The sequence below is a fragment of the Mercenaria mercenaria genome, chromosome 6, assembly GCF_021730395.1.
Source record: "Mercenaria mercenaria strain notata chromosome 6, MADL_Memer_1, whole genome shotgun sequence".
In the NCBI taxonomy this organism is placed as follows: domain Eukaryota; kingdom Metazoa; phylum Mollusca; class Bivalvia; order Venerida; family Veneridae; genus Mercenaria; species Mercenaria mercenaria.
Window position 1 is genome coordinate 73,317,113 of NC_069366.1, and position 22,052 is coordinate 73,339,164.

A 22,052-nucleotide genomic window follows, 5' to 3' on the forward strand; every position below is an offset into this window, starting at 1 on the left:
CCAACAGATTATACATAAGAAATTTTAGTAAACATTAAACACATTTATGATGCTAGACTTTGGACACATTTTGTGGAAAGCAGACATAACACAAAATATCATTTAATTACATTTATTATTATTTGTATTTAACAACAGAAGAGGTTCTACATAAAGAAATACACATGTACCCAAGTGTCAATATAAATATTACTATAACATTTTAACATATAATGTTAACAAAAAAATGTGATTATTACACATTACTATAAAAAACGCTTTAATTTAGTGTGTACACTTACTTTCAAGATGGATGAGAAGAAACCTGATATATCTATAACCAGCTTAAAGTTTCTGTCATCTTCTACAAAATGTGCGGAATAAATACGGCTGAATATCTTATGAAACTGTTACAGGCAAGTCATACAAGGCAAGTCATACAAGGGATGTTTCAAATTGTAAAAATTCATTTTATGACACTGATTAGTTATTTTATAAGTAAATGTTCGATTCTAACACAACCAGCAAATAACCTGCATACATGTAGAGCAAAATCTATCTCTGGTTATTCTGCAATAAACCACTCGCGTGCAATGACGTCATCCGATTCCAGGTGCGTAGCACGATCGTAAAAAGTAGTTACCATTATTTCTAACACTGTTGATACTAGTATGTCGTGTTAGAATCGAAATAACAAGTTCCCATGTGTGATTTATCGTAGAATAACCCAAGTTTTTTGTTCTTATGCGAAACAATATATCACTCAGGCCTACGGCCTTTTTGATATATTCTTACGCATAAGAACTCAAACAAGGCTTATTCTACGATAAACCACGTTTGCGAACTTCTTATTTCTTAAATAAACTTCTTTTTGCCTGCACATACAGTTTTGAAAGTATTTTCTACTGTCTGCACTGGGTGTATGTCTTGCATACTGCAGAATCAAGAGTGTTTCTAGATGAAATCATGCTTTCAGAAGACTAACCTTTTCGGTTATTTTTACCATTTTTTTGGGGAAGAAACGTCCATATGAGGCTTAGTCTTGGTGAATATTTTGGATGCTATAACAGCCCAACACTTTGTTCTATAATACCCTCAGTGGGACGTCAATAAAAATCTGTAATAAGATCCTTTGGCAGCACAGAATGCAAACCAGTAAAAAACTGGGACTCGTTTGATTGAGTCTGTTCATAGGAGGTAATGGAAAGTGCAAGACATCTTATGCCAACTAGGACCAGCTAGAGTAGATTATGCAGAATTCTGTTACATAGATATTGAAAGAACTCCATGGTAGTTCCCAAAGAACCAGAAAATAAAAAAAAAGCTGAATCTAAGTACTGGGAGACTGGGTATCTAGGTAGAACTACCAACCAGCCAGCTTTATAGCTTCCCCACATGAAACTCAACATCGTAAGTGAAGCTCAAACTCACATTGGTGAGAGGCAAGTGATTTGAAGTCAGAGACTTTAACCACTTGGATACAGAGGCCCTGGGATACTTTTTATGGCCACCACATGGCACTTAAAAATTCCTGTTGTAATAGTTAACATCTGAAAATTCAGTATGATCCTTTAGAAGCACAGAATGCAAACAAGCACTCAGTTTGAATAATTTTGTGTGTGTGTTTGGGTTTAACATCTTTTTCAACAATTTTTCAGTAATAATTAAACGACGGTGTATACTTGTAGCAGTGAGCACAATGCCCAACTTTATAGTGCTGCCTCACTGGCATATCACACCGTAGATATGTGACATGATACCCCGCCCAGTCACATTATACTAACACTGGGCTGACCAGTCCTAGAACTACCCTCTTAATGCTGACCGCCAAGTGAGGAAGCTACTAGTATCATTTTTCATGTCTTTGGTATGACGCTATTTGAATGAGTCTGTTCACAAGATGTAATGGAAAGTGCAACAGCTCTCGGACCCCTAGCACCGGCTTTTCGGGAATAATATTACATACATGTAGACTGAATGATCTTCATGGTCCTAAAGGACCAGAGGCTATAACAACACTGAAAATAAGTATGGGAAAACTTGCTATGGCAACCACATGGCAAGTCTTGTAGCTGGGATTTTAGCATTTTCAGGTGAATATTTTTTCTGCCAAAATATTGTAACTCAATCAATTAAAGTACCTGACATCAAAGAAAAGGTTATGTAAACTTTGAAATATAATCATCATTCATTAAATTCTTAAGTATGTGGGTAAGTATTTTTGCCAATGGTTGGGGAGGAGATGCAAAACATATACCGGCCCTATCAGCATCATAGTTGGTGGAGGGGCAGCCCCTACAACCCCTTCTTATTTACTGGGGTAAGGTTATGATTTTGTATTATTTAACAAAAACAAAATGTAACTACAGCTATCACTAAAGGTGATGAATGTACCCCCCGCATGCACTGACACAGTACATTGCAACTTGATGCACACAAGATTGCATAATTATAAGGACTGTATGTATATAGACTGTATGTATACAGTATAGTAACAAAAAACAAAGTCCCATAACTATGCAGAATATTTCTCTAAAGAACGTTACATGCATAATGCACAACTAGGGTTGGCACTGATCACTTGTGTGAAGTTATGTTAAATTGTGTGCAAGGGTTCGGAAGATTTGGCACGCACAAGATTGCATATGCAGACTGTAGGTACATAGTATGTTAACAAGAAACAATGTCTTATAACTCTTCAATTTTTGTTGTTGAAAGAACCTAACATACCCCATGCACAACTACTGTTGTTACTGATCACTTGTGTGAAGTTTCATTAAATTGTGTCAAGGGGATGAGGAGAGATGGTGCGCACAAGATTGTGTCTATGTATATAGTATAGTAACCAAAAAAAAAAAGTCCCATAACTCTGCAAAAAAAATTTTGAAAGAACCTAAACATGCCCATGCACAAAATACTGTTGTTACTGATCACTTGTGTGAAGTTTCATTAAATTGTGTCAAGGGGATGAGGAGAGATGGTGCACACAAGATTGTGTCTACGGACAGATGGACAGACAGACAGACGGACAGACGGACAACCTGAAACCAGTATACCCCCTCTTACAACTTTGTTGTCGGGGGGTACAAAAATTACACAGAGCTCATAAAATTGTGGCTCACTGGAAATTGTATTACATCTGAAACATCCCTCATAAAAAATCAAAGGAAATTAAAAGTGAAAAGTGACGAAGTCAATCTTCTTATAGTAATTATAGTCCTTAAAAATGTGTTAAAACTTGAATTTTGTGAAAGTGATCTTTGGTACAAAACTACTGAAATCAGAATTATATTTATAGTTTTCATGTTACGGTAAAAACCAAAGTTTCAAAGGAGTCTGGGAAGTTGAAACACAGTAGATAGTCAGCATTTTACTTTGCTAACTTTCGCTTATTTTCTAATTTCTAAAAGGGCAGATATACATTTTACATTGAAATTTGTATATTAAACAGAAGAAATTCAGTTGTTCAACCTAATAATGAATGGGTTGATTAAAGGTGGTCAATAACATTTGAGCAACATTTTCTGACATTTTTCAGTTTTCATATATTCTGTTAAGAGATTTATTTAAGGAATAAAACAACCCATTACATAGAGTTAGATCCCTATTAGAAATGTATAATTTATTACTTTTTATGAAATTTGGTAATTATCTCCCTTTAATACAGAAGTGTTTAAAAAGTGCATTATTTCTTTTGATTTCAATATAATTTCTATTTTTGCATTTGCATTTGGTGAACATTGGAATAGTTTAACAACTTGAAACAAAAGACAAGCTTTAAAACAATGTGTAGCTTTGAAATATATTTATTTTCAATATATCTTTGTTGCACAACCAAAATAGACAAAGGGAGCTAATAATAATTTTATAAACTTGCATTTCTAATGAATTTTGGCAAAATATGTATTTGTCAATGCAAAGAAAAATGTGTTTATTAAATTTATACTTATGCTAAAATAACACTTTTTGCACTGGCCAACCAGGATAGGAAAATCAAAGTGTAAAAATACTTCTAGTGAAAATCTGACATGTATTAACAACTCGGTGAACACAAATAAGTGTAAATGATCAATTGGTTAAGTTTCGAACAAATCCATTTAGTTGACCAAAATCTGATTAACCACCTTTAAGAGACCAAGGCCACAACATGCAATCCCTACCACTTGAGAAAGTTTCAAGATCAGCTATTTCTCGAGTCATTTGAAGAAAATGGTAATTTCCATCTGACAAGTCCTAACATCCACGAGCTAAACTCTATCAATATTAAGGAAATGTTCATGTGTGGAAAATAAATTATAACTGAAACATACATTAATATGACAATCAACCTCATACAAATTTCACTTCATACTGGAAGAAAATGGTTGCTTTTCTTGAAAATTCACTTGACTAATTTCACTAGTCATTCACTTGATATTTGTTAACAAATTAACTTTTAAGTATCTATGGTTTGGCAGTCACTTGAAAAGAAAAACCTATCCACAAGGATACAGGATTGGATTGAAACTCCATTGTTTGAAGCCTACGTGCAACAAGGAAACCAAAATGAAGCCACATGTGAAAATCCCTGAAAACAATAGGCCCACAACAGGCTTATATTAATCACTTAATTTTTGTTCATCAGCCATTGACAAAATGCTTCTACCAAATTACTTTTAAACAAGAGGGTCATGATGACTCGGATCGCTCACCAGAGTAATATGAGCTACATGTTTCAAATGTCAAACTGATGATTTTTAGAAATTTTTTGGAAAATTTTCCGATGTACAATCAAGTAACCCATGGGGCGGAGCCAATTTTATCCCGGGGGTCATGATTTCAACAAAGTTTGTAGAAGTCTACTAGGCAATGTTACATATCGAATATCTAAGATCTAGGCCTTCTGGTTTATTTTAAGCAAATTTATGAAGATTTCCCTATGTACAATCAAGTAACCCCTTGGGCTGGGTCAATTTGACCCTGGGGGGGTCAAGATTTGAACAAATTTTGTAGAGGTCCACTAGGCAATGCTACATGTTAAATATCTAAGCTCTAGGCCTTCTGGTTTATTTTTAGAAAATTTTGAAGATTTTTCTATGTACAATTAAGTAACCCTATGGGGTGGGGCCAATTTGACCCCAGGGGTCATGATTTGAAGAAATTTTGTAGAAGTCTACTAGGCAATGCTACACGTCAAATATCTAAGATCTAGGCCTTCCGGTTTATTTTAAGAAATTTTTTGAAGATTTTCCTATGTAAAATCAAGTGACCCCTGGGGCGGGGTCAATTTTGATCCTGGGGGTCATGATTTGAACAAATGTTGTAGAGGTCCACTAGGCAATGCTACATGTTAAATATCTAAGCTCTAGGCCTTCTGGTTTATTTTAAGAAAAATTTTGAAGATTTTCATATGTAAAATCAAGTGACCCCTAGGGCGTGGTCAATTTTGACCCGGGGTCATGATTTGAACAACTTTAGTAGAGGTCCACTAGGCAATGCTACATGTCAAATATCTAAGCTCTAGGGCTTCTGCTTTTTGAGAAGAAGATTTTTTAAGATTTTCCTATGTAAAATCAAGTGACACCTGGGGCGGGGTCAATTTTGACCCTGGGGGTCATGATTTGGACAAATTTTGTAGAGGTCCACTAGGCAATGCTACATGTGAAATATCTAAGCTCTAGGCCTTCTGGTTTATTTTTCAAAATTTTTTGAAGATTTTCCTATGTAAAATCAAGTGACCCCTGGGGCAGGGTCAATTTTGACCCAGAGGTCATGCTTTTAACAACTTTAGTAGAGGTCCACTAGGCAATGCTACATGTCAAATATCTAAGGTCTAGGGCTTCTGGTTTTTGAGAAGAAGATTTTTTAAGATTTTTCTATGTAAAATCAAGTGACCCCTGGGGCGGGGTCAATTTTGACCCCAGGGTCATGATATGAATAAACTTGGTAGAGGTCCACTAGGCAATGCTTCATACCAAATATCTAAGCTCTAGGGCTTCTGGTTTTTGAGAAGAAGATTTTTAAAGTTTTTTCTTTTGGTTGCCATGGCAACCAGAGTTCTGCATGGAATTCAATTCTTTGAACAATTTTTAAAGAGGACCATCCATGGAACATCCCTGTGAAGTTTCATCAAAATTGGCCTGGTGGTTCAGGAGGAGATGTTGTTTAAAGGAAAGTGTGGACGGACGCCGGACGGTGAGCGATCACAATAGCTCACCCCGAGCACTTTGTGCTCAGGTGAGCTAAAAATGGCCCACACATTAAATATAGAACATTTTCAACATTCCATAGATTGACCATTTAGGAGAAATTAACATCCAAAAGCACAGCTATGGTTTTGTTTTCTAAATGACAGTTCCCTGATTACTATCAGAGTTGCTCACCTGACAATGAGTTTTTGCCCTTGACATATAATCATAAACTGTATCATGGAAGTTATTGTGTTTACAAAGCAATAAGAAAATAGATAGTCAAGAAAAAAATTATGAAAATCCATTCAAAAACATGAACTGCAATGTGAATCTTTTTCTATTTGACCTAGAATTATACATGGAATGAAGTTTTTTGCACATGTTTAAAAGTGGATGACCCAAGTAACATTCCTGTGCAGTTTGGTTAGAATTGGCCAAGTTGTTTAGGAGGAAATATTGTTTGAAGGAAAGTGTTGACAGACTGAGGTCAGAATGAACACAGTCATATAACAATAGTAAATGATAACAATTATAGCTAACCCTTGCACTTTGTGTTCAGGTGAACACAAGACTAAAATGCTTCAAAGTAATGCAAACTGTAATACCTTCGTATTATCCAGACATGTATTCACACAAATTCAACTTAATCAAGATTGCATTTAAGGCAAAATACTGAGTTTTGTTTTGTAGAAAATACAATTTGTAGTTTAAGTATCATTTATTTTCATCATCTACACTAGTTTTCAATAAGGAATTTCAATATTTATGGTTAACTTTGAGAATTTCCCTGATTTTTCAATAACAATAATTGTCAATTTTCCAAGTCTTATAATATGAACAAGGCAGTCTGAAAGACAGCTAAATCCCCCGCCACTGCTATGGATAGTAAAATGGTAAACCTTTGATTTTAGCTGTGACCTTGATCTTGAACTGACATGGCTGACTCATGAAGTCTGCACAATGTCTTGATGAGGTGATCATTTGACCCAAGTTTCATGAAAATCCTTCAAGGGGTTTAGGAGATACAGAGCTGAAACCTTTGACCTTCAGTTGTGACCTTGACCTTGAGTTGACATGGCCGACTCATGAGTTCTTGATGAGGTGATCATTTGACCCAAGTTTGATGAAAATCCTTCAAGGGGTTTAGGAGATACAGAGTGGACACCAAATGGAAGGCTCAAACCTTCGACCCTTAGCTGTGACCTTGAGCTGGCATGGTTGACTCATAATTTCTGCACATCGTTCTGATGGGGTAATCATTTGACCCAAGTTTTATAAAATTCCTTCAAGGGGTTTAGGAGATATAGAGAGAACACGAAATGGAAGGCTCAAACCTTTGACCTTCAGTTGTGACCTTGACCTTGAGCCGACATGGCTGACTCATAAGTTCTGCACATCGCCTTGATGAGGTGATCGTTTGACCCAAGTTTTATAAAATTCCTTCAAGGGTTTAAGAGATATAGAGCAGACACAAAATGGAAGGCTCAAACCTTTGACCCCGAGTTGTGACCTTGAACTTGAGCTGGCATGGCTGACTCATGGGTTCTGCACATCGTCTTGATGAGGTGATCATTTGACCCAAGTTTTATAAAATTCCTTCAAGGGGTTTGAGAGATATAGAGCGGACACACAATGGAAGGCTCAAACCTTTGACCCCGAGTTGTGACCTTGACCTTGAGCTGGCATGGCTGAATCATGGGTTCTGCACATCGTCTTGATGAGGTGATCATTTGACCCAAGTTTTATAAAATTCCTTCAAGGAGTTTAGGAGATATAGAGCGGACACAAAATGGCAGGCTCAAACCTTTGACCTTGAGTTGTGACCTTGACCTTGAACTGACAAGGCTGACTCATGGGTTCTGCACATCGTCTTGATGAGGTGATCATTTGACCCAAGTTTGATGAAAATCCTTCAAGGGGTTTAGGAGATATGGAGAGGACACGAAAGTGTTACGGACGGAAGGACGCACGCAAAGACGGACGGACGGACAGACAGACGGACGGACGGAAGGACGGACGCAGACCATTCCTATAATCCCTCCGCCACGGCGGAGGATTAAAAACATGTGAAACAACAAATATTTCTAAATGCATGTCAAAGCTTGGTCTAGGAAAGATTCGACAATACATCTAACCCTCAAGTGTGACCTTGACCTTTAAGGTAGGGACATGAGTCTTGCACACGGACACACTGAGGAAAACATTTGTACAAAACACCAAAAGAGTGCTGCATTTTAAAACTGAGCTTGGACAAGACTAGACAAGAAATCAGACCTAAATGTGTTACCCTGACCAGTCTTATGGTAGATACACAACTTTTCTGTACAACACACAGTCTCACTGAAGCAAACATTTCTACCAAATAAAAACTACTGCTTGATGCATGTCAAAGTTACAGTCAAGACAAGATCTATGCCAGTCCTATCAACATCAAACTTGAATGTCTCCACATACTCCATAAACAATAACAAATATTCAGTTAGTTCTAGAAACATAATTCAATGTTTTAAACATACCAAGGAAATCACAGGAGCCCTTAGAAAGCAGCCCTAACCCTGGCTTGACCTTTAGAACTTAAATTTTGTCATGAGGCACTGACTTATGAAAGGTTAAATTTGTGTTTTATACAAAAAAAAACAAACATTGTTAAGGAAATACAGAAAATTCAGACTAATAAACGATGTGAACTTGATCTTAACATATGACCTTAAAATGGGTCAATGCACTGACAACAGATGACAATACCAGGTGTTCTGCCTATACTATGCTAATTCTAATCAAAGGTTCTGGCTGAATTAATGATTTAATAAGAGGAAAAGGTGTACAGGAGAGTTCTGTGTATAAGGAAGCAGAAACCATATATCTTCTTGTATATGTGTAATAATATCTAGCCTACGCTAAGCAGAAGGAAGTTATAGTGTCAACGTTATAACTACCTTAAAAGAACTATTAACAGCAGGGAAATAGCTTGACAGGGAATCTGTATATAAAGATATATATGAGCCGCGCCATGAGAAAACCAACATAGTGGATTTGCTAATGGTTTCTCTAATTAACTCCTTAGGGACGACATGTGACTAAAAGCATTAAATTTTCTACACCTGTAAAGTCCATATCGGAGTATAAGCGTGTTATCAGGACTCCCCAGGACGGCAATTGACGAGTATAGTCGCCAAACCGAGATCATGCTGATTGCGTCATGTACTTGTTAATTTTTGATGATCCTTACAAAAGCAAAATTGTTTTGCATACCGGCAATTATTACTTCTGTAGGTGGATAATACACACCATTGCTACTGAAGGTACTTCTGTAGGTGGATTATACACACCATTGCTACTGAAGGTACTTCTGTAGGTGGATTATACACACCATTGCTACTGAAGGTACTTCTGTAGGTGGATTATACACACCATTGCTACTGAAGGTACTTCTGTAGGTGGATTATACACACCATTGCTACAGAAGGTACTTCTGTAGGTGGATTATACACACCATTGCTTCTGAACGTACTTTGTAGGTGGATTATACACACCATTGCTACTGAAGGTAATTGCTACTGAAGGTACTTCTGTAGGTGGATTATACACACCATTGCTACTGAAGGTACTTCTGTAGGTGGATTATACACACCATTGCTACAGAAGGTACTTCTGTAGGTGGATTATACACACCATTGCTTCTGAACGTTCTTTTGTAGGGGGATTATACACACCATTGTTACTGAAGGTACTTCTGTACGTGGATTATACACACCATTGCTACTGAAGGTACTTCTGTAGGTGGATTATACACACTATTGCTACTGAAGGCACTTCTGTAGGTGGAGTATACACACCATTGCTACTGAAGGTACTTTTGTAGGTGGATTATACACGCCATTGCTACAGAAGGTACTTCTGTAGGTGGATTATACACGCCATTGCTTCTGAACGTACTTTTGCAGGTGGATTATACACACCATTGCTACTGAAGGTACTTCTGTAGGTGGATTATACACACCATTGCTACTGAAGGTACTTATGTTGGTGGATTATACACACCATTGCTTCTGAAGGTATTTTTGTAGGTGGATTATATACCGAGAAAGATCCTGATTGACCTTTAAAACGGTAAAAAGTCAAGCACTGCGGTAAAACACAGCACATCCATGCAAATTTTTCACTTGAAAAAGAAAGAGGTCAGCAACGCTCCACTATTCAACAGCCTTGTCAACTGAATGAATACTGAAGTTGAAAAAGGGGCATAATTTTGTAAAAATGTGAAACAGGGTTATGGAACCTGCACTGTGCTTATCATCTCATGACTGTGGACAAGTGTGTGAAGTTTCAATCCATTCCCGTAAGTGAGTACTGAGATACCAGCTTACATATAAGAATTTAACCAAAAACTGCTAAGCTGAACAAGAGAGCCAAGATGGCCCTAGGAAGCCATAACACACCATAACAGTGTAAACATGTTTGACCTAGTAATTTCATGGAAAAAAATATTCTGACCAATTATCATTAAAATTGGAGCAAAAAATCTTGAGTATAAACAAGTATTTTCTTTGATTTGACCTAGTGATCTAGTTTTTGATCCCAGATGACCCATATTTGAACTTGACCTAGATTTCATCAAGGCTAACATTCTGACCAAATTTCACGAAGAGCAATTGAAAAATACAGCCTCTATCGCATACACAAGGTTTTTCTTTGATTTGACCTAGTGACCTAGTTTTTGACCCCAGACTATCCATATTAGACCTTGACCTAGATTTCATCAAGGGAATCATTCTGACCAAATTTCAAGAAGATTAATTGAAAAATACAGCCACTATCACATACAGAAGGATTTTCTTTGATTTGACCTAGTTACCTACTTTTTGATCCCAGATGACCCATAATCAAACTAAACGTAGATTTTATCAAGCAATCATTCTGACTTAATTTCATGAAGATCAATTGAAAAATACAGCCTCTATCACATACACAAGCTTTTTCTTTGATCTGACCTAGTGACCTACTTTTTGACCCAAGATGACCCATATTCAAACTTGACCTAGATTTCATCAAGGCAATCATTCTGACTTAATTTCAGGAAGATCAATTGAAAAATATAGCCTCTATTGCATACAAAAAGTGTTTTCTTTGATTTGACCTAGTGACCCAGTTTTTGACCCCAGATGACCCATATTCAAACCTGATCTAGACTTCACCAATGCAATCATTCTGACTAAATTTCATGAAGATCAATTGAAAAATACAGCCTCTATCGCATACACAAGGTTTTTCTTTGATTTGACCTAGTGACCTACTTTTTGACCCTAGATGACCCATTTTCAAACTCAGCCTAGATTTTATTAAGATTGTCATTTTGACTTAATTTCAGGAAGATCAATTGAAAAATAAAGCCTCTATCACATATATAGGCTTTTTCTTTGATTTGACCTAGTGACCTATTTTTTTACCCTAGAGGACCCATATTCCAACTTGACCTAGATTTTATCAAGGCAATCATTCTGACCATAATTCATTGAAGATTAATTGAAAAATACAGCCTCTATCGCATACACAAGGTTTTTCTTTGATTTGACCTAGTGACCTAGTTTTTGACCCCAGATGACCCCTTTCCGAATTCGGCCTAGATTTCATCAAGGTAATCATTCTGTCCAAAATTCATGAAGATTAATTGTAAATACAGCCTCTATCGCATACACAAGGTTTTTCTTTGATTTGACCCCAGATGACCCATTTTCAAACTCGGCCTAGATTTCATCAAGGTAATCATTCTGACCAAAATTCATGAAGATTAATTGAAAAATACATTGCTCAGGTGAGCTAAAAAAGGGGCATAGTTTTGTAAAAATGCAAAGTAGAGTCATTAAACCTTTAAAAGCATTTTATATCATGACAGTGAACAAGTGTGTGAAGTTTCAATCCTTTCCCATTATTTGATATTGAGATACCAGCTTACATACAAAACTTAACCAAAAACTGCTAAGTCGAAAAAGGGGGCCTGCATTATTTTGACAAAATGCTAAGTAGACTTATTTGACCTGCACAATGCATGTCAGACCATAACAGTGAACAAGTGTGTAGGTTTCAATCCATTCCCATAAGTGGGTACTGAGATACCAGCTTACATACAACAAGAGGGCCATGAAGGTCCTGTATCGCTCACCTGACCTACTGACCTAAAGATCATCAAGTCATCAGGTAACATTCTGACCAAGTTTCATGAAGATACAGGGCATAAATGTGGCCTTAGTGTGTTAACAAGCTTTTCCCTTTGATTTGACCGGTGTCCTAGTTTTGACCCCCCTGACCCAGATTTGAACTTGACCTATAGATTAACATTCTGACCAATTTCATTAAAGATATGGTCATAAAGTGTCATCTCACAGTGTTAACTAGCTTTTCCTTTTGATTGACCCGGTGCCCTAGTTTCTGACCCCACATGATCCAGATTCCAACTTGACCTAAAGCTCATCAAGGTTAACATTCTGACCAAGTTTCATTAAGATACGGTCATAAAGGTGGCATCCACAGTGTTAACAAGTTTTTCCTTTGATTTGACCTTGTGACCTAGTTTTTGATCCAACATGACCCAGATTCAAACTAGACCTTGAGACCATCAAGATTAACATTCTGGCCAAGTTTCATTAAGATTGGGCTAAAATTGTGACCTCTAGAGTGTTAACAAGCTTTTCCTTTGATTTGACCTGGTGACCTAGTTTTTGACCCCAGATGACCCAAGTCGAACTCAACCAAGATTTTATTGAGAGTAACATTCTGACCAAGTTTCATTAAGATCTGGCCCAAATTGTGACCTCTAGAGAGTTAACAAGCTTTTCCTTTGATTTGACCTGGTGACCTAGTTTTTGACCCCAGATGACCCAATATCGAACCTGTCCAAGATTTTATTAAGGGTAACATTCTGACCAAGTTCTATTAAGATTGGGCCAAAATTGTGACCTCTAGAGTGTTAACAAGCTTTTCCTTTGAATTGACCTGGTGACCTAGTTTTTGACCCCAGATGACCCAATATCAAACTCATCCAAGATTTTATTGAGGGTTACATTCTGACCAAGTTTCATTAAGATTGGGCCAAACTTGTGACCTCTAGAGTGTTAACAGTCAAATTGCTGACGAATGACAGACGACGGATACAGGGCGATCACAAAAGCTCACCTTTGAGCACTTTGTGCTCAGGTGAGCCAAAAACTTAACCAAAAATTGCTAAGTGGAAAAAGGGGCATAATTTAACAAAAAAAAAAACAACCAAGGTAGAGTTTTGGGACTTGGTCAATGCATGTCAGATGATGACAGTGAACAAGTGTGTGAAGTTTCAATCTATTTCCAGTAGTGGGCACTGAGATACCAGCTTACATACAAAAACTTAACCAAAAATTTCTAAGTTGAAAAAGGGGCATAATTTTGTAAAAAAGCAAAAAAGAGTAATGAAACCTGTGCAATTTAAGTCAGTTATTCACTGTACATAAGCTTGTATACCATAGGTCTTCGCATTCTTCGATTTTTCAAAGCAAGTGGTTTTTACAAGAGCACCGGTAATGATCAAAAATGTAAACAACGGACTCTGTCTATAAATTATTTGAATGAATGAATGATCGTCGATCTTAGTCATAATACTGATTGCCAGTGAATGCTAATGACTCCATGTGTTGCAGAAAGGTATTTAGTTTGTAACTGTAATTTCCTATCAATTGATATCATCTCGAAACTGGTAAAGTAATTGCTTATATTTGGACAAAGCCCACAGTCTTTGCCATTCGCCAGCTGCTAAAAAGGTAAATATATAAGATTCAGTGTAAGTTATATTTCACTGGTACTACCAGTTAGTAAGTTTATAGTCTAAAAAATAAGTCAGAGAAATTTGGACAGTTTTGACCGATTAAAACGTTTACAGCATTAGGTTATATTTTTTCTTTACATGAAAATTGCCGTTAGGTAACAAAGCGAATACGCCGATAATCCAGAGTAGGCCAATTATATTGTCACAAAACGTTCCTGGTCACGTAATGTAATCGGTGCACTTTAACTGCCTAGCTATGGCTACTGCTGTTATAGGGAAGTGGTAGAGTGTCTGCCTTAGGTGTGAGAGGTCCTGGGTTCGAGTCCCAGTTACAGCTTAACAATTTTCATTCTACTACAGCATCTTTTTACTGTTAAAGGACTGTTCCAGTTGTTCTATATTTTTAGCACACAGTATCATGGATCATTTTTTAGAAATCCAGATGACAGTTGAATGTTAAATCAAATGCACCCAAGTAGAAAATATTCGCTATATTATGTCCCTTTGATGTTTCTGCTCTCCAGGTTCAAGAAGAGTTACATTTCCTTGATCACAAAGATTTCTTTTACATGAAAATATTAAATGTTCATAACTCTACGCTTCTGGTTAAAATATTGTCAATATATCTATTTTTGAGAAAGATATGGATATCTGTTTTCATTTCAAAGCTTTTTAACTTCATACCTATGATTTAAAAAAATTAGGTACTATCTCTAAAGCTTGTGAAGATTTAATACATTCCCACAAGTGGTTACTGAGATACCAGCTAACATACAAAAAATTAAACAAATCAGGACGCCAACACCACATCACAGGTGAGTCCAATAGCTCTACTATTCTTTGAATAGTTGAGCTAAAAAAACTGGAACCATATGTTCATAAAACAAGACAGTGACTTTAATGTTTTATATAACTAAATGGAAGCATGCATGAAATACTTTTTTCTCTACTTATTGTTCATATTACCAGGAATTCCATCTAAAGAAATAATACAAAGAAGAAAAGTCATAAAATTTAATATATAACGTTAAACATAAACAAAATCTTTTATCACACACTCACTTAAAAGTTTTTTATGTTGCAATGGAACCTGAAATGTCAATATTTTTCAAGACTGACGTTCAAATTCCATATTGGGTGCGTAACATTGTATGTGATGTCACTTTCATGTGTTTTGTTGCCTTTAAAAGTAATTTAATGACAATATTTTTCAATCTGGCTCGGGCTAAAGAACACACCTCAGTGCAAGAAGTGGATAACTGCATTGACTTAAAGAAGGACTTATTCACTTTTTGCGCTAAAGTGACAATTTACATAATTTATATACATGTAATAATTAAATGTATACAGAAATTCACGCATTCTTTTGCAGGTCAATATTGTCCTCCAAAGTTGCGTAACATCCCCACAGCAAAATTTGTGCATATTTCTCGAAAAATATCAAATAACCTTTATAAATTAATGTACAGTTTAAATTCAGATTAAAAACTTTAAATAAAGACAGTCTGATGAAGGTTCTCCAATGGAGTACCAAAACTGTCACAAAAGTAAACAATTCACTGATATGTGTAGTAGAACTCTTTGAAAAAAATAAAATAAATAAAGGTTAGTTTTTCAAACTTAATGTGGGGTGTGGAAGGTAAATAAAGGCCAAAATATACCATGAATCCATAGTTATTGCTAAGTGACTTATACTAACTGATTTTGAAGCTGTATTAGTCCATGAAACTAAAATCCTAATAAACCAAATACATCTCAAATTTATTTTTTGCAAGTAATTCAATGCCAACAAATTTATGCCCTCTGAAAATAGCTGTATTTGCTTTATGTCAACAAACTTACATAAAGTATAAGTACAATCATAATAGTCCTAGTCAACTGGACTGGTGAGAAGTGATTAATAGACAGACATTCCTTTTAATTAAAGCCTTAATTGAGAATTTAGGCATTTCTTGATTAAATACAACACGTGACTTATTTTCTTACCTTCATTTGACCTTGTCATCACATTATCAAGTAGTTTAGAGTATGTCGCGATGCCTTCTTTGTCACCAAGGAATATACCTGTATTTAATAAAATTAAACTTTTTTCAAAGAGATTATCTAAATAGGAAGCAGACAATGTGGTCCAGTGGCAACACACTCTAATTACATACCAAGGGGTTAAAAGACTGATGCTTTGCTACTCCAACTAAAATAACTAACACTGAGATAACAGTCCCATGTGTGGGTGCTTTACACCTGACATTCTAGACAACAGCTGTCCGTAAGACAGCAAATGCTTGACAATTCGAACTGTTCTCCCAGAAGCAGAAGTATTACCCCAAATGTTAAAATATCTATCCAGTATCTGCATTAGTTTTGGAGATAGTAACTCGCATGCAAAATTTTAACCAGAAGTTTTTAAGTTAAAAAGGGAACATAATTTTGCAAAATACATGTAAGAGTTATGGGACCTGAAATGGAAACATGTAAAGTTTCAATTTAATATTTGCATTAATTTTTGAGATAGTAACATGCATGCAAAACTTTAACGAGGATTTTCTAAGTAAAAAATGGGGCATAATTTAAATAAATTACATGTCAGAGTTATGGGAACTGACCCAGTGAGGTTTGATACTGACCTAAAAAAAGAACAAGAGGGACATGAAGGCCCTGTATCGCTCACCTGACCTACTGACCTAAAGATCATCAAGATCAACATTCTGACCAAGTTTTATTAACATATGGTCATAGATGTAGCCTCTAAAGTGTTAACTAGCTTTTCCTTTGATTTGACCTGGTGACCTAGTTTTTGATCCCACATGACCCAGATTCAAACTTGACCTAAAGATCATCAAGATTAACCTCCCGATTAAGTTTCATAAAGATATAGTCATAAATGTGGCCTCTAGAGTGTTAACAAGCTTTTCCTTTGATTTGACCTAGTGACCTAGTTTTTGACCCCACCTGACCCAGATTTGAACTTGACCTATAGATCATCAAGATTAACATTCTGACGAGGTTTCATTAAGGTATGGTCATGAATGTGGCCACTACAGTGTTAAAAAGCTTTTCCTTTGATTTGACCTAGTGACCTAGTTTTTGACCCCACCTGACCCAGATCTAAACTTGACCTATAGATCATCCAGATTTACATTCTGACCAAGTTTCATTAAGGTAAGGTCATAAATATGGCCACTACAGTGTTAACAAGCTTTTCCTTTGATCTGACCTGGTGACCTAGTTTTTGACCCCAGATGACCCAATATCGAACTCGTCCAAGATTTTATTGAGGGTAACATTCTGACCAAGTTTCATTAAGATTGGGCCAAAATTGTGACCTCTAGAGTGTTAACAAGCTTTTCCTTTGATCTGACCTGGTGACATAGTTTTTGACCCCAGATGACCCAATATCGAATTCGTCCAAGATTTTATTGAGGGTAACATTCTGACCAAGTTTCATTAAGATTGGGCCAAAATTGTGACCTTTAGAGTGTTAACAAGCTTTTCCTTTGATTTGACCTGGTGACCTAGTTTTTGGCCCCAGATGACCCAATATCGAACTTGTCCAAGATTTTATTGAGGGTAACATTCTGACCAAGTTTCATTAAGATTGGGCCAAAATTGTGACCTCTAGAGTGTTAACAGTCAAATTGTTGACGACGGACGACAGACACAGGGCGATCACAAAAGCTCACCTTTGAGCACTTCGTGCTCAGGTGAGCTAAAAAATAAGTTTCAAAATCATATGCCTTTCATAATAGCTATCTTTACTTGCATGCAAAACTTTAGCCAGGATTTCTAAGTCAAAAAGGGGGCATAGTTTGACCAAAATACATGTCAGAGTTATGGGACCTGTTGCTATCACCTAGTTTTATAACCCTGAAGAAAAATGTGAAGTTTCAATTCAATACCTGCATTAGTTAAAAGTTTTGGAGATAGGAACTTGCAGAGTGAGTAGAATAGCACAAACTATTATTGGAATAGTCAAGCTAAAACCTGGGAAGCTTCTGCTCATGAAATTACCTATCACCCTGTTAAATATATCAAAACATTTAAAGTAAAAATTTTCATCTATAAAACAGCACGTTTTCAGCCATCTCGATATTTATTGAGATTTCTGCAGTATGTTCCAACCTGTTACGTTCTTATAAAAGTCTCACTTCAGTTTTATAGTTTAATCTCTTGTCAGTTGTCAAATACAATTTATTGCAAGGTAAGTACAAAATACTCACAGTCTATCAGCATGTACACATAGAACATAGGCCATTCACATTCTATCCCATCAAAATTCTGGAAAATATAGGTAAACATAATTATAATATGAGCCGTGCCATGGGAAAACCAACATAGTGGGTTTGCGACCAGCATGGATCCAGACTAGCCTGCGCATCCACGCAGTCTGGTCAGGATCCATGCTGTTTGCTATTAGTTTCTCTAATTCCATTAGGTTTGAAAGTGAACAGCATGTATCCTGACCAGACTGCACGGATGTGCAGGCTGGTCTGGATCCATGCTGGTCGCAAACCCACTATGTTTTCTCATGGCACGGCTCATATTATAATAGGAGGACAAAAACCCCTCCTCAATATATTATGGCAAGTATTTCATTCTTGAAACTTCGACGCAACTATTTTGATATTCATTTAAGATTATTAAAATTTTACTATGTGATCACAATTTGGCAAATTTGCTTTTTTTTCACCTTTAATGCCCCTAAAGCTTCTGCTATACTCCATCAGTAAATAAGATCAGTTCAGTAAGTAAAGACAGTTCATTAAGCTAGGGCAGTTGAATAAGAAAAGTAATGCTGGTCATTTCAATAAGTAATGTCAGTTCAATAATAAAAAACAGTTGCATAATATAGGACATTTCAGTAAGTAAAACAGCTCAATATGTTAGGTCAATGCAATCAGTTAAAACAGTTCCATCAGCTAGGACATTTCAATATGCTAGAAAGTGACAGTTCAATAAGTAAAAACAATGCAATCAGTTAGGACAGTGACTGTTTGACAAGTCAGGGCAGTTCAATTAGATATACGAGCACAACATGTTAGAACAGTTCAATAAATGAGGACAGTTCATTATGTTAGGACAGTTCAAATTTGGTAGCAAAAACCAAAATGAATTAGGACAGAGCTTGATAAGTTTGTACAGAGTTCAATCAATTAGGATAGTTAAATAAGTAAGAGCAGTTCAATAAGAAATGACAGTTCAGTAAGCTCAGACAGAAACTAATAAGTTACGACGTTTCAAAACATATGGACTGCTTTCACTATGTCAGAACAGCTCAGTAACTCATGACAGTTCAGTAAGTTAAGACAGTAGTTCAGTAAGTTTGGACAGTTTTCCATTCTACATGTACGTTTGGTTTATACTGAAGTCATTTACCACAAGTTTTTACTCAGCTAAAGTACTAACTTTTATTTCTGCAGGTTTGTAGTACTTCCTTTTGTTATCCTCTACCACTGTCTTGTACCCGTCCCGGATAAACCTCTTAAACCCTCGAGGACCCCTCAGCTTACGCTTCACCTTGTCTATTGTCCTTGACCTGATTGGTTCTTCATGAATACCAAATGCCGGCCAACCAACAGTTGCCAATAACGATGCATCTGTATTCTAAAAATATATGACTGTAGTATGTATGACATGAAAATAATGTAATATAAACAGTCAAACCTTTTTAGAAGTTTCAACCTGTATTAAGGTATGTCTAATGCAACATGTCTTCCACCTGAAAATACTTTTGAAACATGCATTAAGCTTTTGAAAATGTATTCATATTATATAAATATAAACCCTCAGTTATTTGATTTGAAGCTACATATTATGGCAAATGACATTAAATATTTTGTGAAACAGCAATAAAATTACATTTAATATTTTTTCAATCATTTTAGAAGTTAATCTGGTACGTAATAACAGTAAAGTCTTGGGAAAACTCTGTTAGCAGTCAAACAGTACATAAAGTCCTTGCTTGTGACAACCAAAGTCAGGCAAATACTGCTCAGTATTCGCAGCAGGCCATAAATCATCCATGAAAATTGTTAAATTCCCAAAATGAAACTGAGTTTTTAACTTTAATTAACACTACTTAATTTCTAAAATGGCCTGGTCTATCGTTCAGTTTGAGCAGTACCATTTCTTATTTGATGTTCACTGAGAACTTACTGACTGAAGAGCGAATAATGCAGACCATGTTCAACCTGCACAGACATGCAGACTGATCTTGGTCTGCACTGGCGACCTGGGCAGAATCATTTGCTGCCAGCAGGCTGAAGGTTTAATCCAGCTGGTAGTTTGGTCATAGATGGTCTTTAGAACTGATTTGACTATTTATCTATTTATCACAGCTCAATCCAAAATATTTCCTATTCTTATATGTGACTATTGCACTATTTCTGCTTTGTTTTGCATTAATAACATTAATGTTATTATTTATGGCTTATACTGGCAATAGGCTGAACAGCTGAAACATATTATGATAACTTTTTTCTAGCAATACATTCTATTCTATCATAAAATTTGCTGTAACTCACTGATATACCATGGGTAAACTATGAAGCAGTTTTATGTTTTAATTTTTACAAATCATTTACATGTGTGAAGTAATAGAAGAAAAAAAAACATGTCATAGTTCACAGTCACAGGTCAAGTCACAGTCAAAGTCCACAGTCACAGTCAAAGTCCACAGTCACAGTCATAGTTCACAGTCACAGTCTGCAGTCAAATTTCAGTCACAGTTAATAGTCACCATTCACAGTCACAGTTCATAGCTCCACAGTCACAGTCTACAGTCATAGTTCAGTCACATGTAATATATAGTCATCTTTCACAGTCACAGTTCATAGTTCCACAGTCACAGTCCACAGGCATAGTTCACAGTCACAGTCTGGGTCATAGTTCAGTCACAGTTAATAATCTGTAAGAATTTACCTTTTGAAAGAGCACAGAAAAATATATCATTTTTAGACTGACTGTCAATCTCAGCATGTTGATCCAATATGAGCATGGGCTCTGGCTAATCTGAGAATATTTAAACTTTTCCAAATGACACAAATACTCATACTATGGAAGAATTACAAATAAAACTATTAATTGTCCTCTTAATTCAAAGCTTTAGCTTACACAACAGGGTAAAAGGGTAAACATTCTACAAATTTTCATCCCGACTATCTGTAGAAACAAAAAGCCATACCTGCAATTCAGGAAAATCCTAAAAATATTGTCAAGGAAAACACTCACAAATGTTAGCCTTAAACAATCATGTCACAGTGGCTGAATAAATTCTAGTTATCAATTCCAAACTGTTCAAAAGTTTTACAAACTATTTCAAAATCCTTGTAGACTGACAGATACAATCATGTCTTACAAAATATTTAAAGAAACATGAACACTGACTTTGAAGATATTTCCTTACATGTACAAAATTGATTTATATTTTCTTGTTGTTTAATGGTATGCAATTTTAAAAAATGTCTAGATATTCAATATGATTAGAATGCTAATTTCCTCCAATTACCCGACAGGGTTGAAATTTCTCAGCTCTTCAGTAGTGGAGGTAATAAAGCTATTATTATTATTATTATTAATATGCTTGTGAACATAAGAAAATGAAATCTAAATAACAGGTGTCTGCTAAAGATTTCTTAAAATTAAATGGTAAGCTACATGTAAATTACTAGAAGTTGAAAGGATTTCTTTAACTACAAACTTAAAACTTTCCAGAATTTTACAAATAAGTACAATCAGGTAAATTAAGCAAAGAACTTTGAATGCTCTAAGTACTGACATCTCAACATATTAACCTTTAGCCTGCTGGCAGCAAGTAATTCTGCCTTTGAGGACAGTGTATATAAAATAAAAGCTAAAAGTTACGCAAAAAATATATAAAATATTGGATCTATTAGATTAAACTTAGTATGATAACTTTAAAACTATATGTGTTTTAATATACATGTAATTCAAATAACAGACTATACTGGAAGATTATATCTGACTGGATACATAGGAAGACAGAACAAAAATGTAAGAAATGTGGGTGATTAAATTAAATGTTATTAAAGATGAAGACAATAATCCCACCACCACAGTGAAAAAGATATTATCCAAACAGCAAGAATTTTCTG

General features: G+C 35.8%; 1 protein-coding gene across 10 annotated transcripts in view; it reads right to left on the reverse strand.

The window, feature by feature from the left end:
- The window catches only part of LOC123550412 (phosphorylase b kinase regulatory subunit beta-like), a 110,400-nt gene that overhangs the window by 72,681 nt on the left and 15,667 nt on the right, over positions 1-22,052 (reverse strand). For 8 of the 10 annotated variants that reach the window (XM_053546316.1, XM_053546318.1, XM_053546317.1 and 5 more), the window contains 4 exons: positions 19,345-19,542; positions 18,159-18,216; positions 15,928-16,005; positions 14,908-14,919 (listed from right to left, as the gene is read on the reverse strand). In XM_053546316.1, the coding sequence (XP_053402291.1) occupies positions 14,908-14,919; positions 15,928-16,005; positions 18,159-18,216; positions 19,345-19,542 (346 nt within the window). The remainder of the gene's footprint in view (positions 1-14,907; positions 14,920-15,927; positions 16,006-18,158; positions 18,217-19,344; positions 19,543-22,052) is intronic. The other 2 variants (XM_053546322.1, XM_053546320.1) reach the window with 1 other exon arrangement.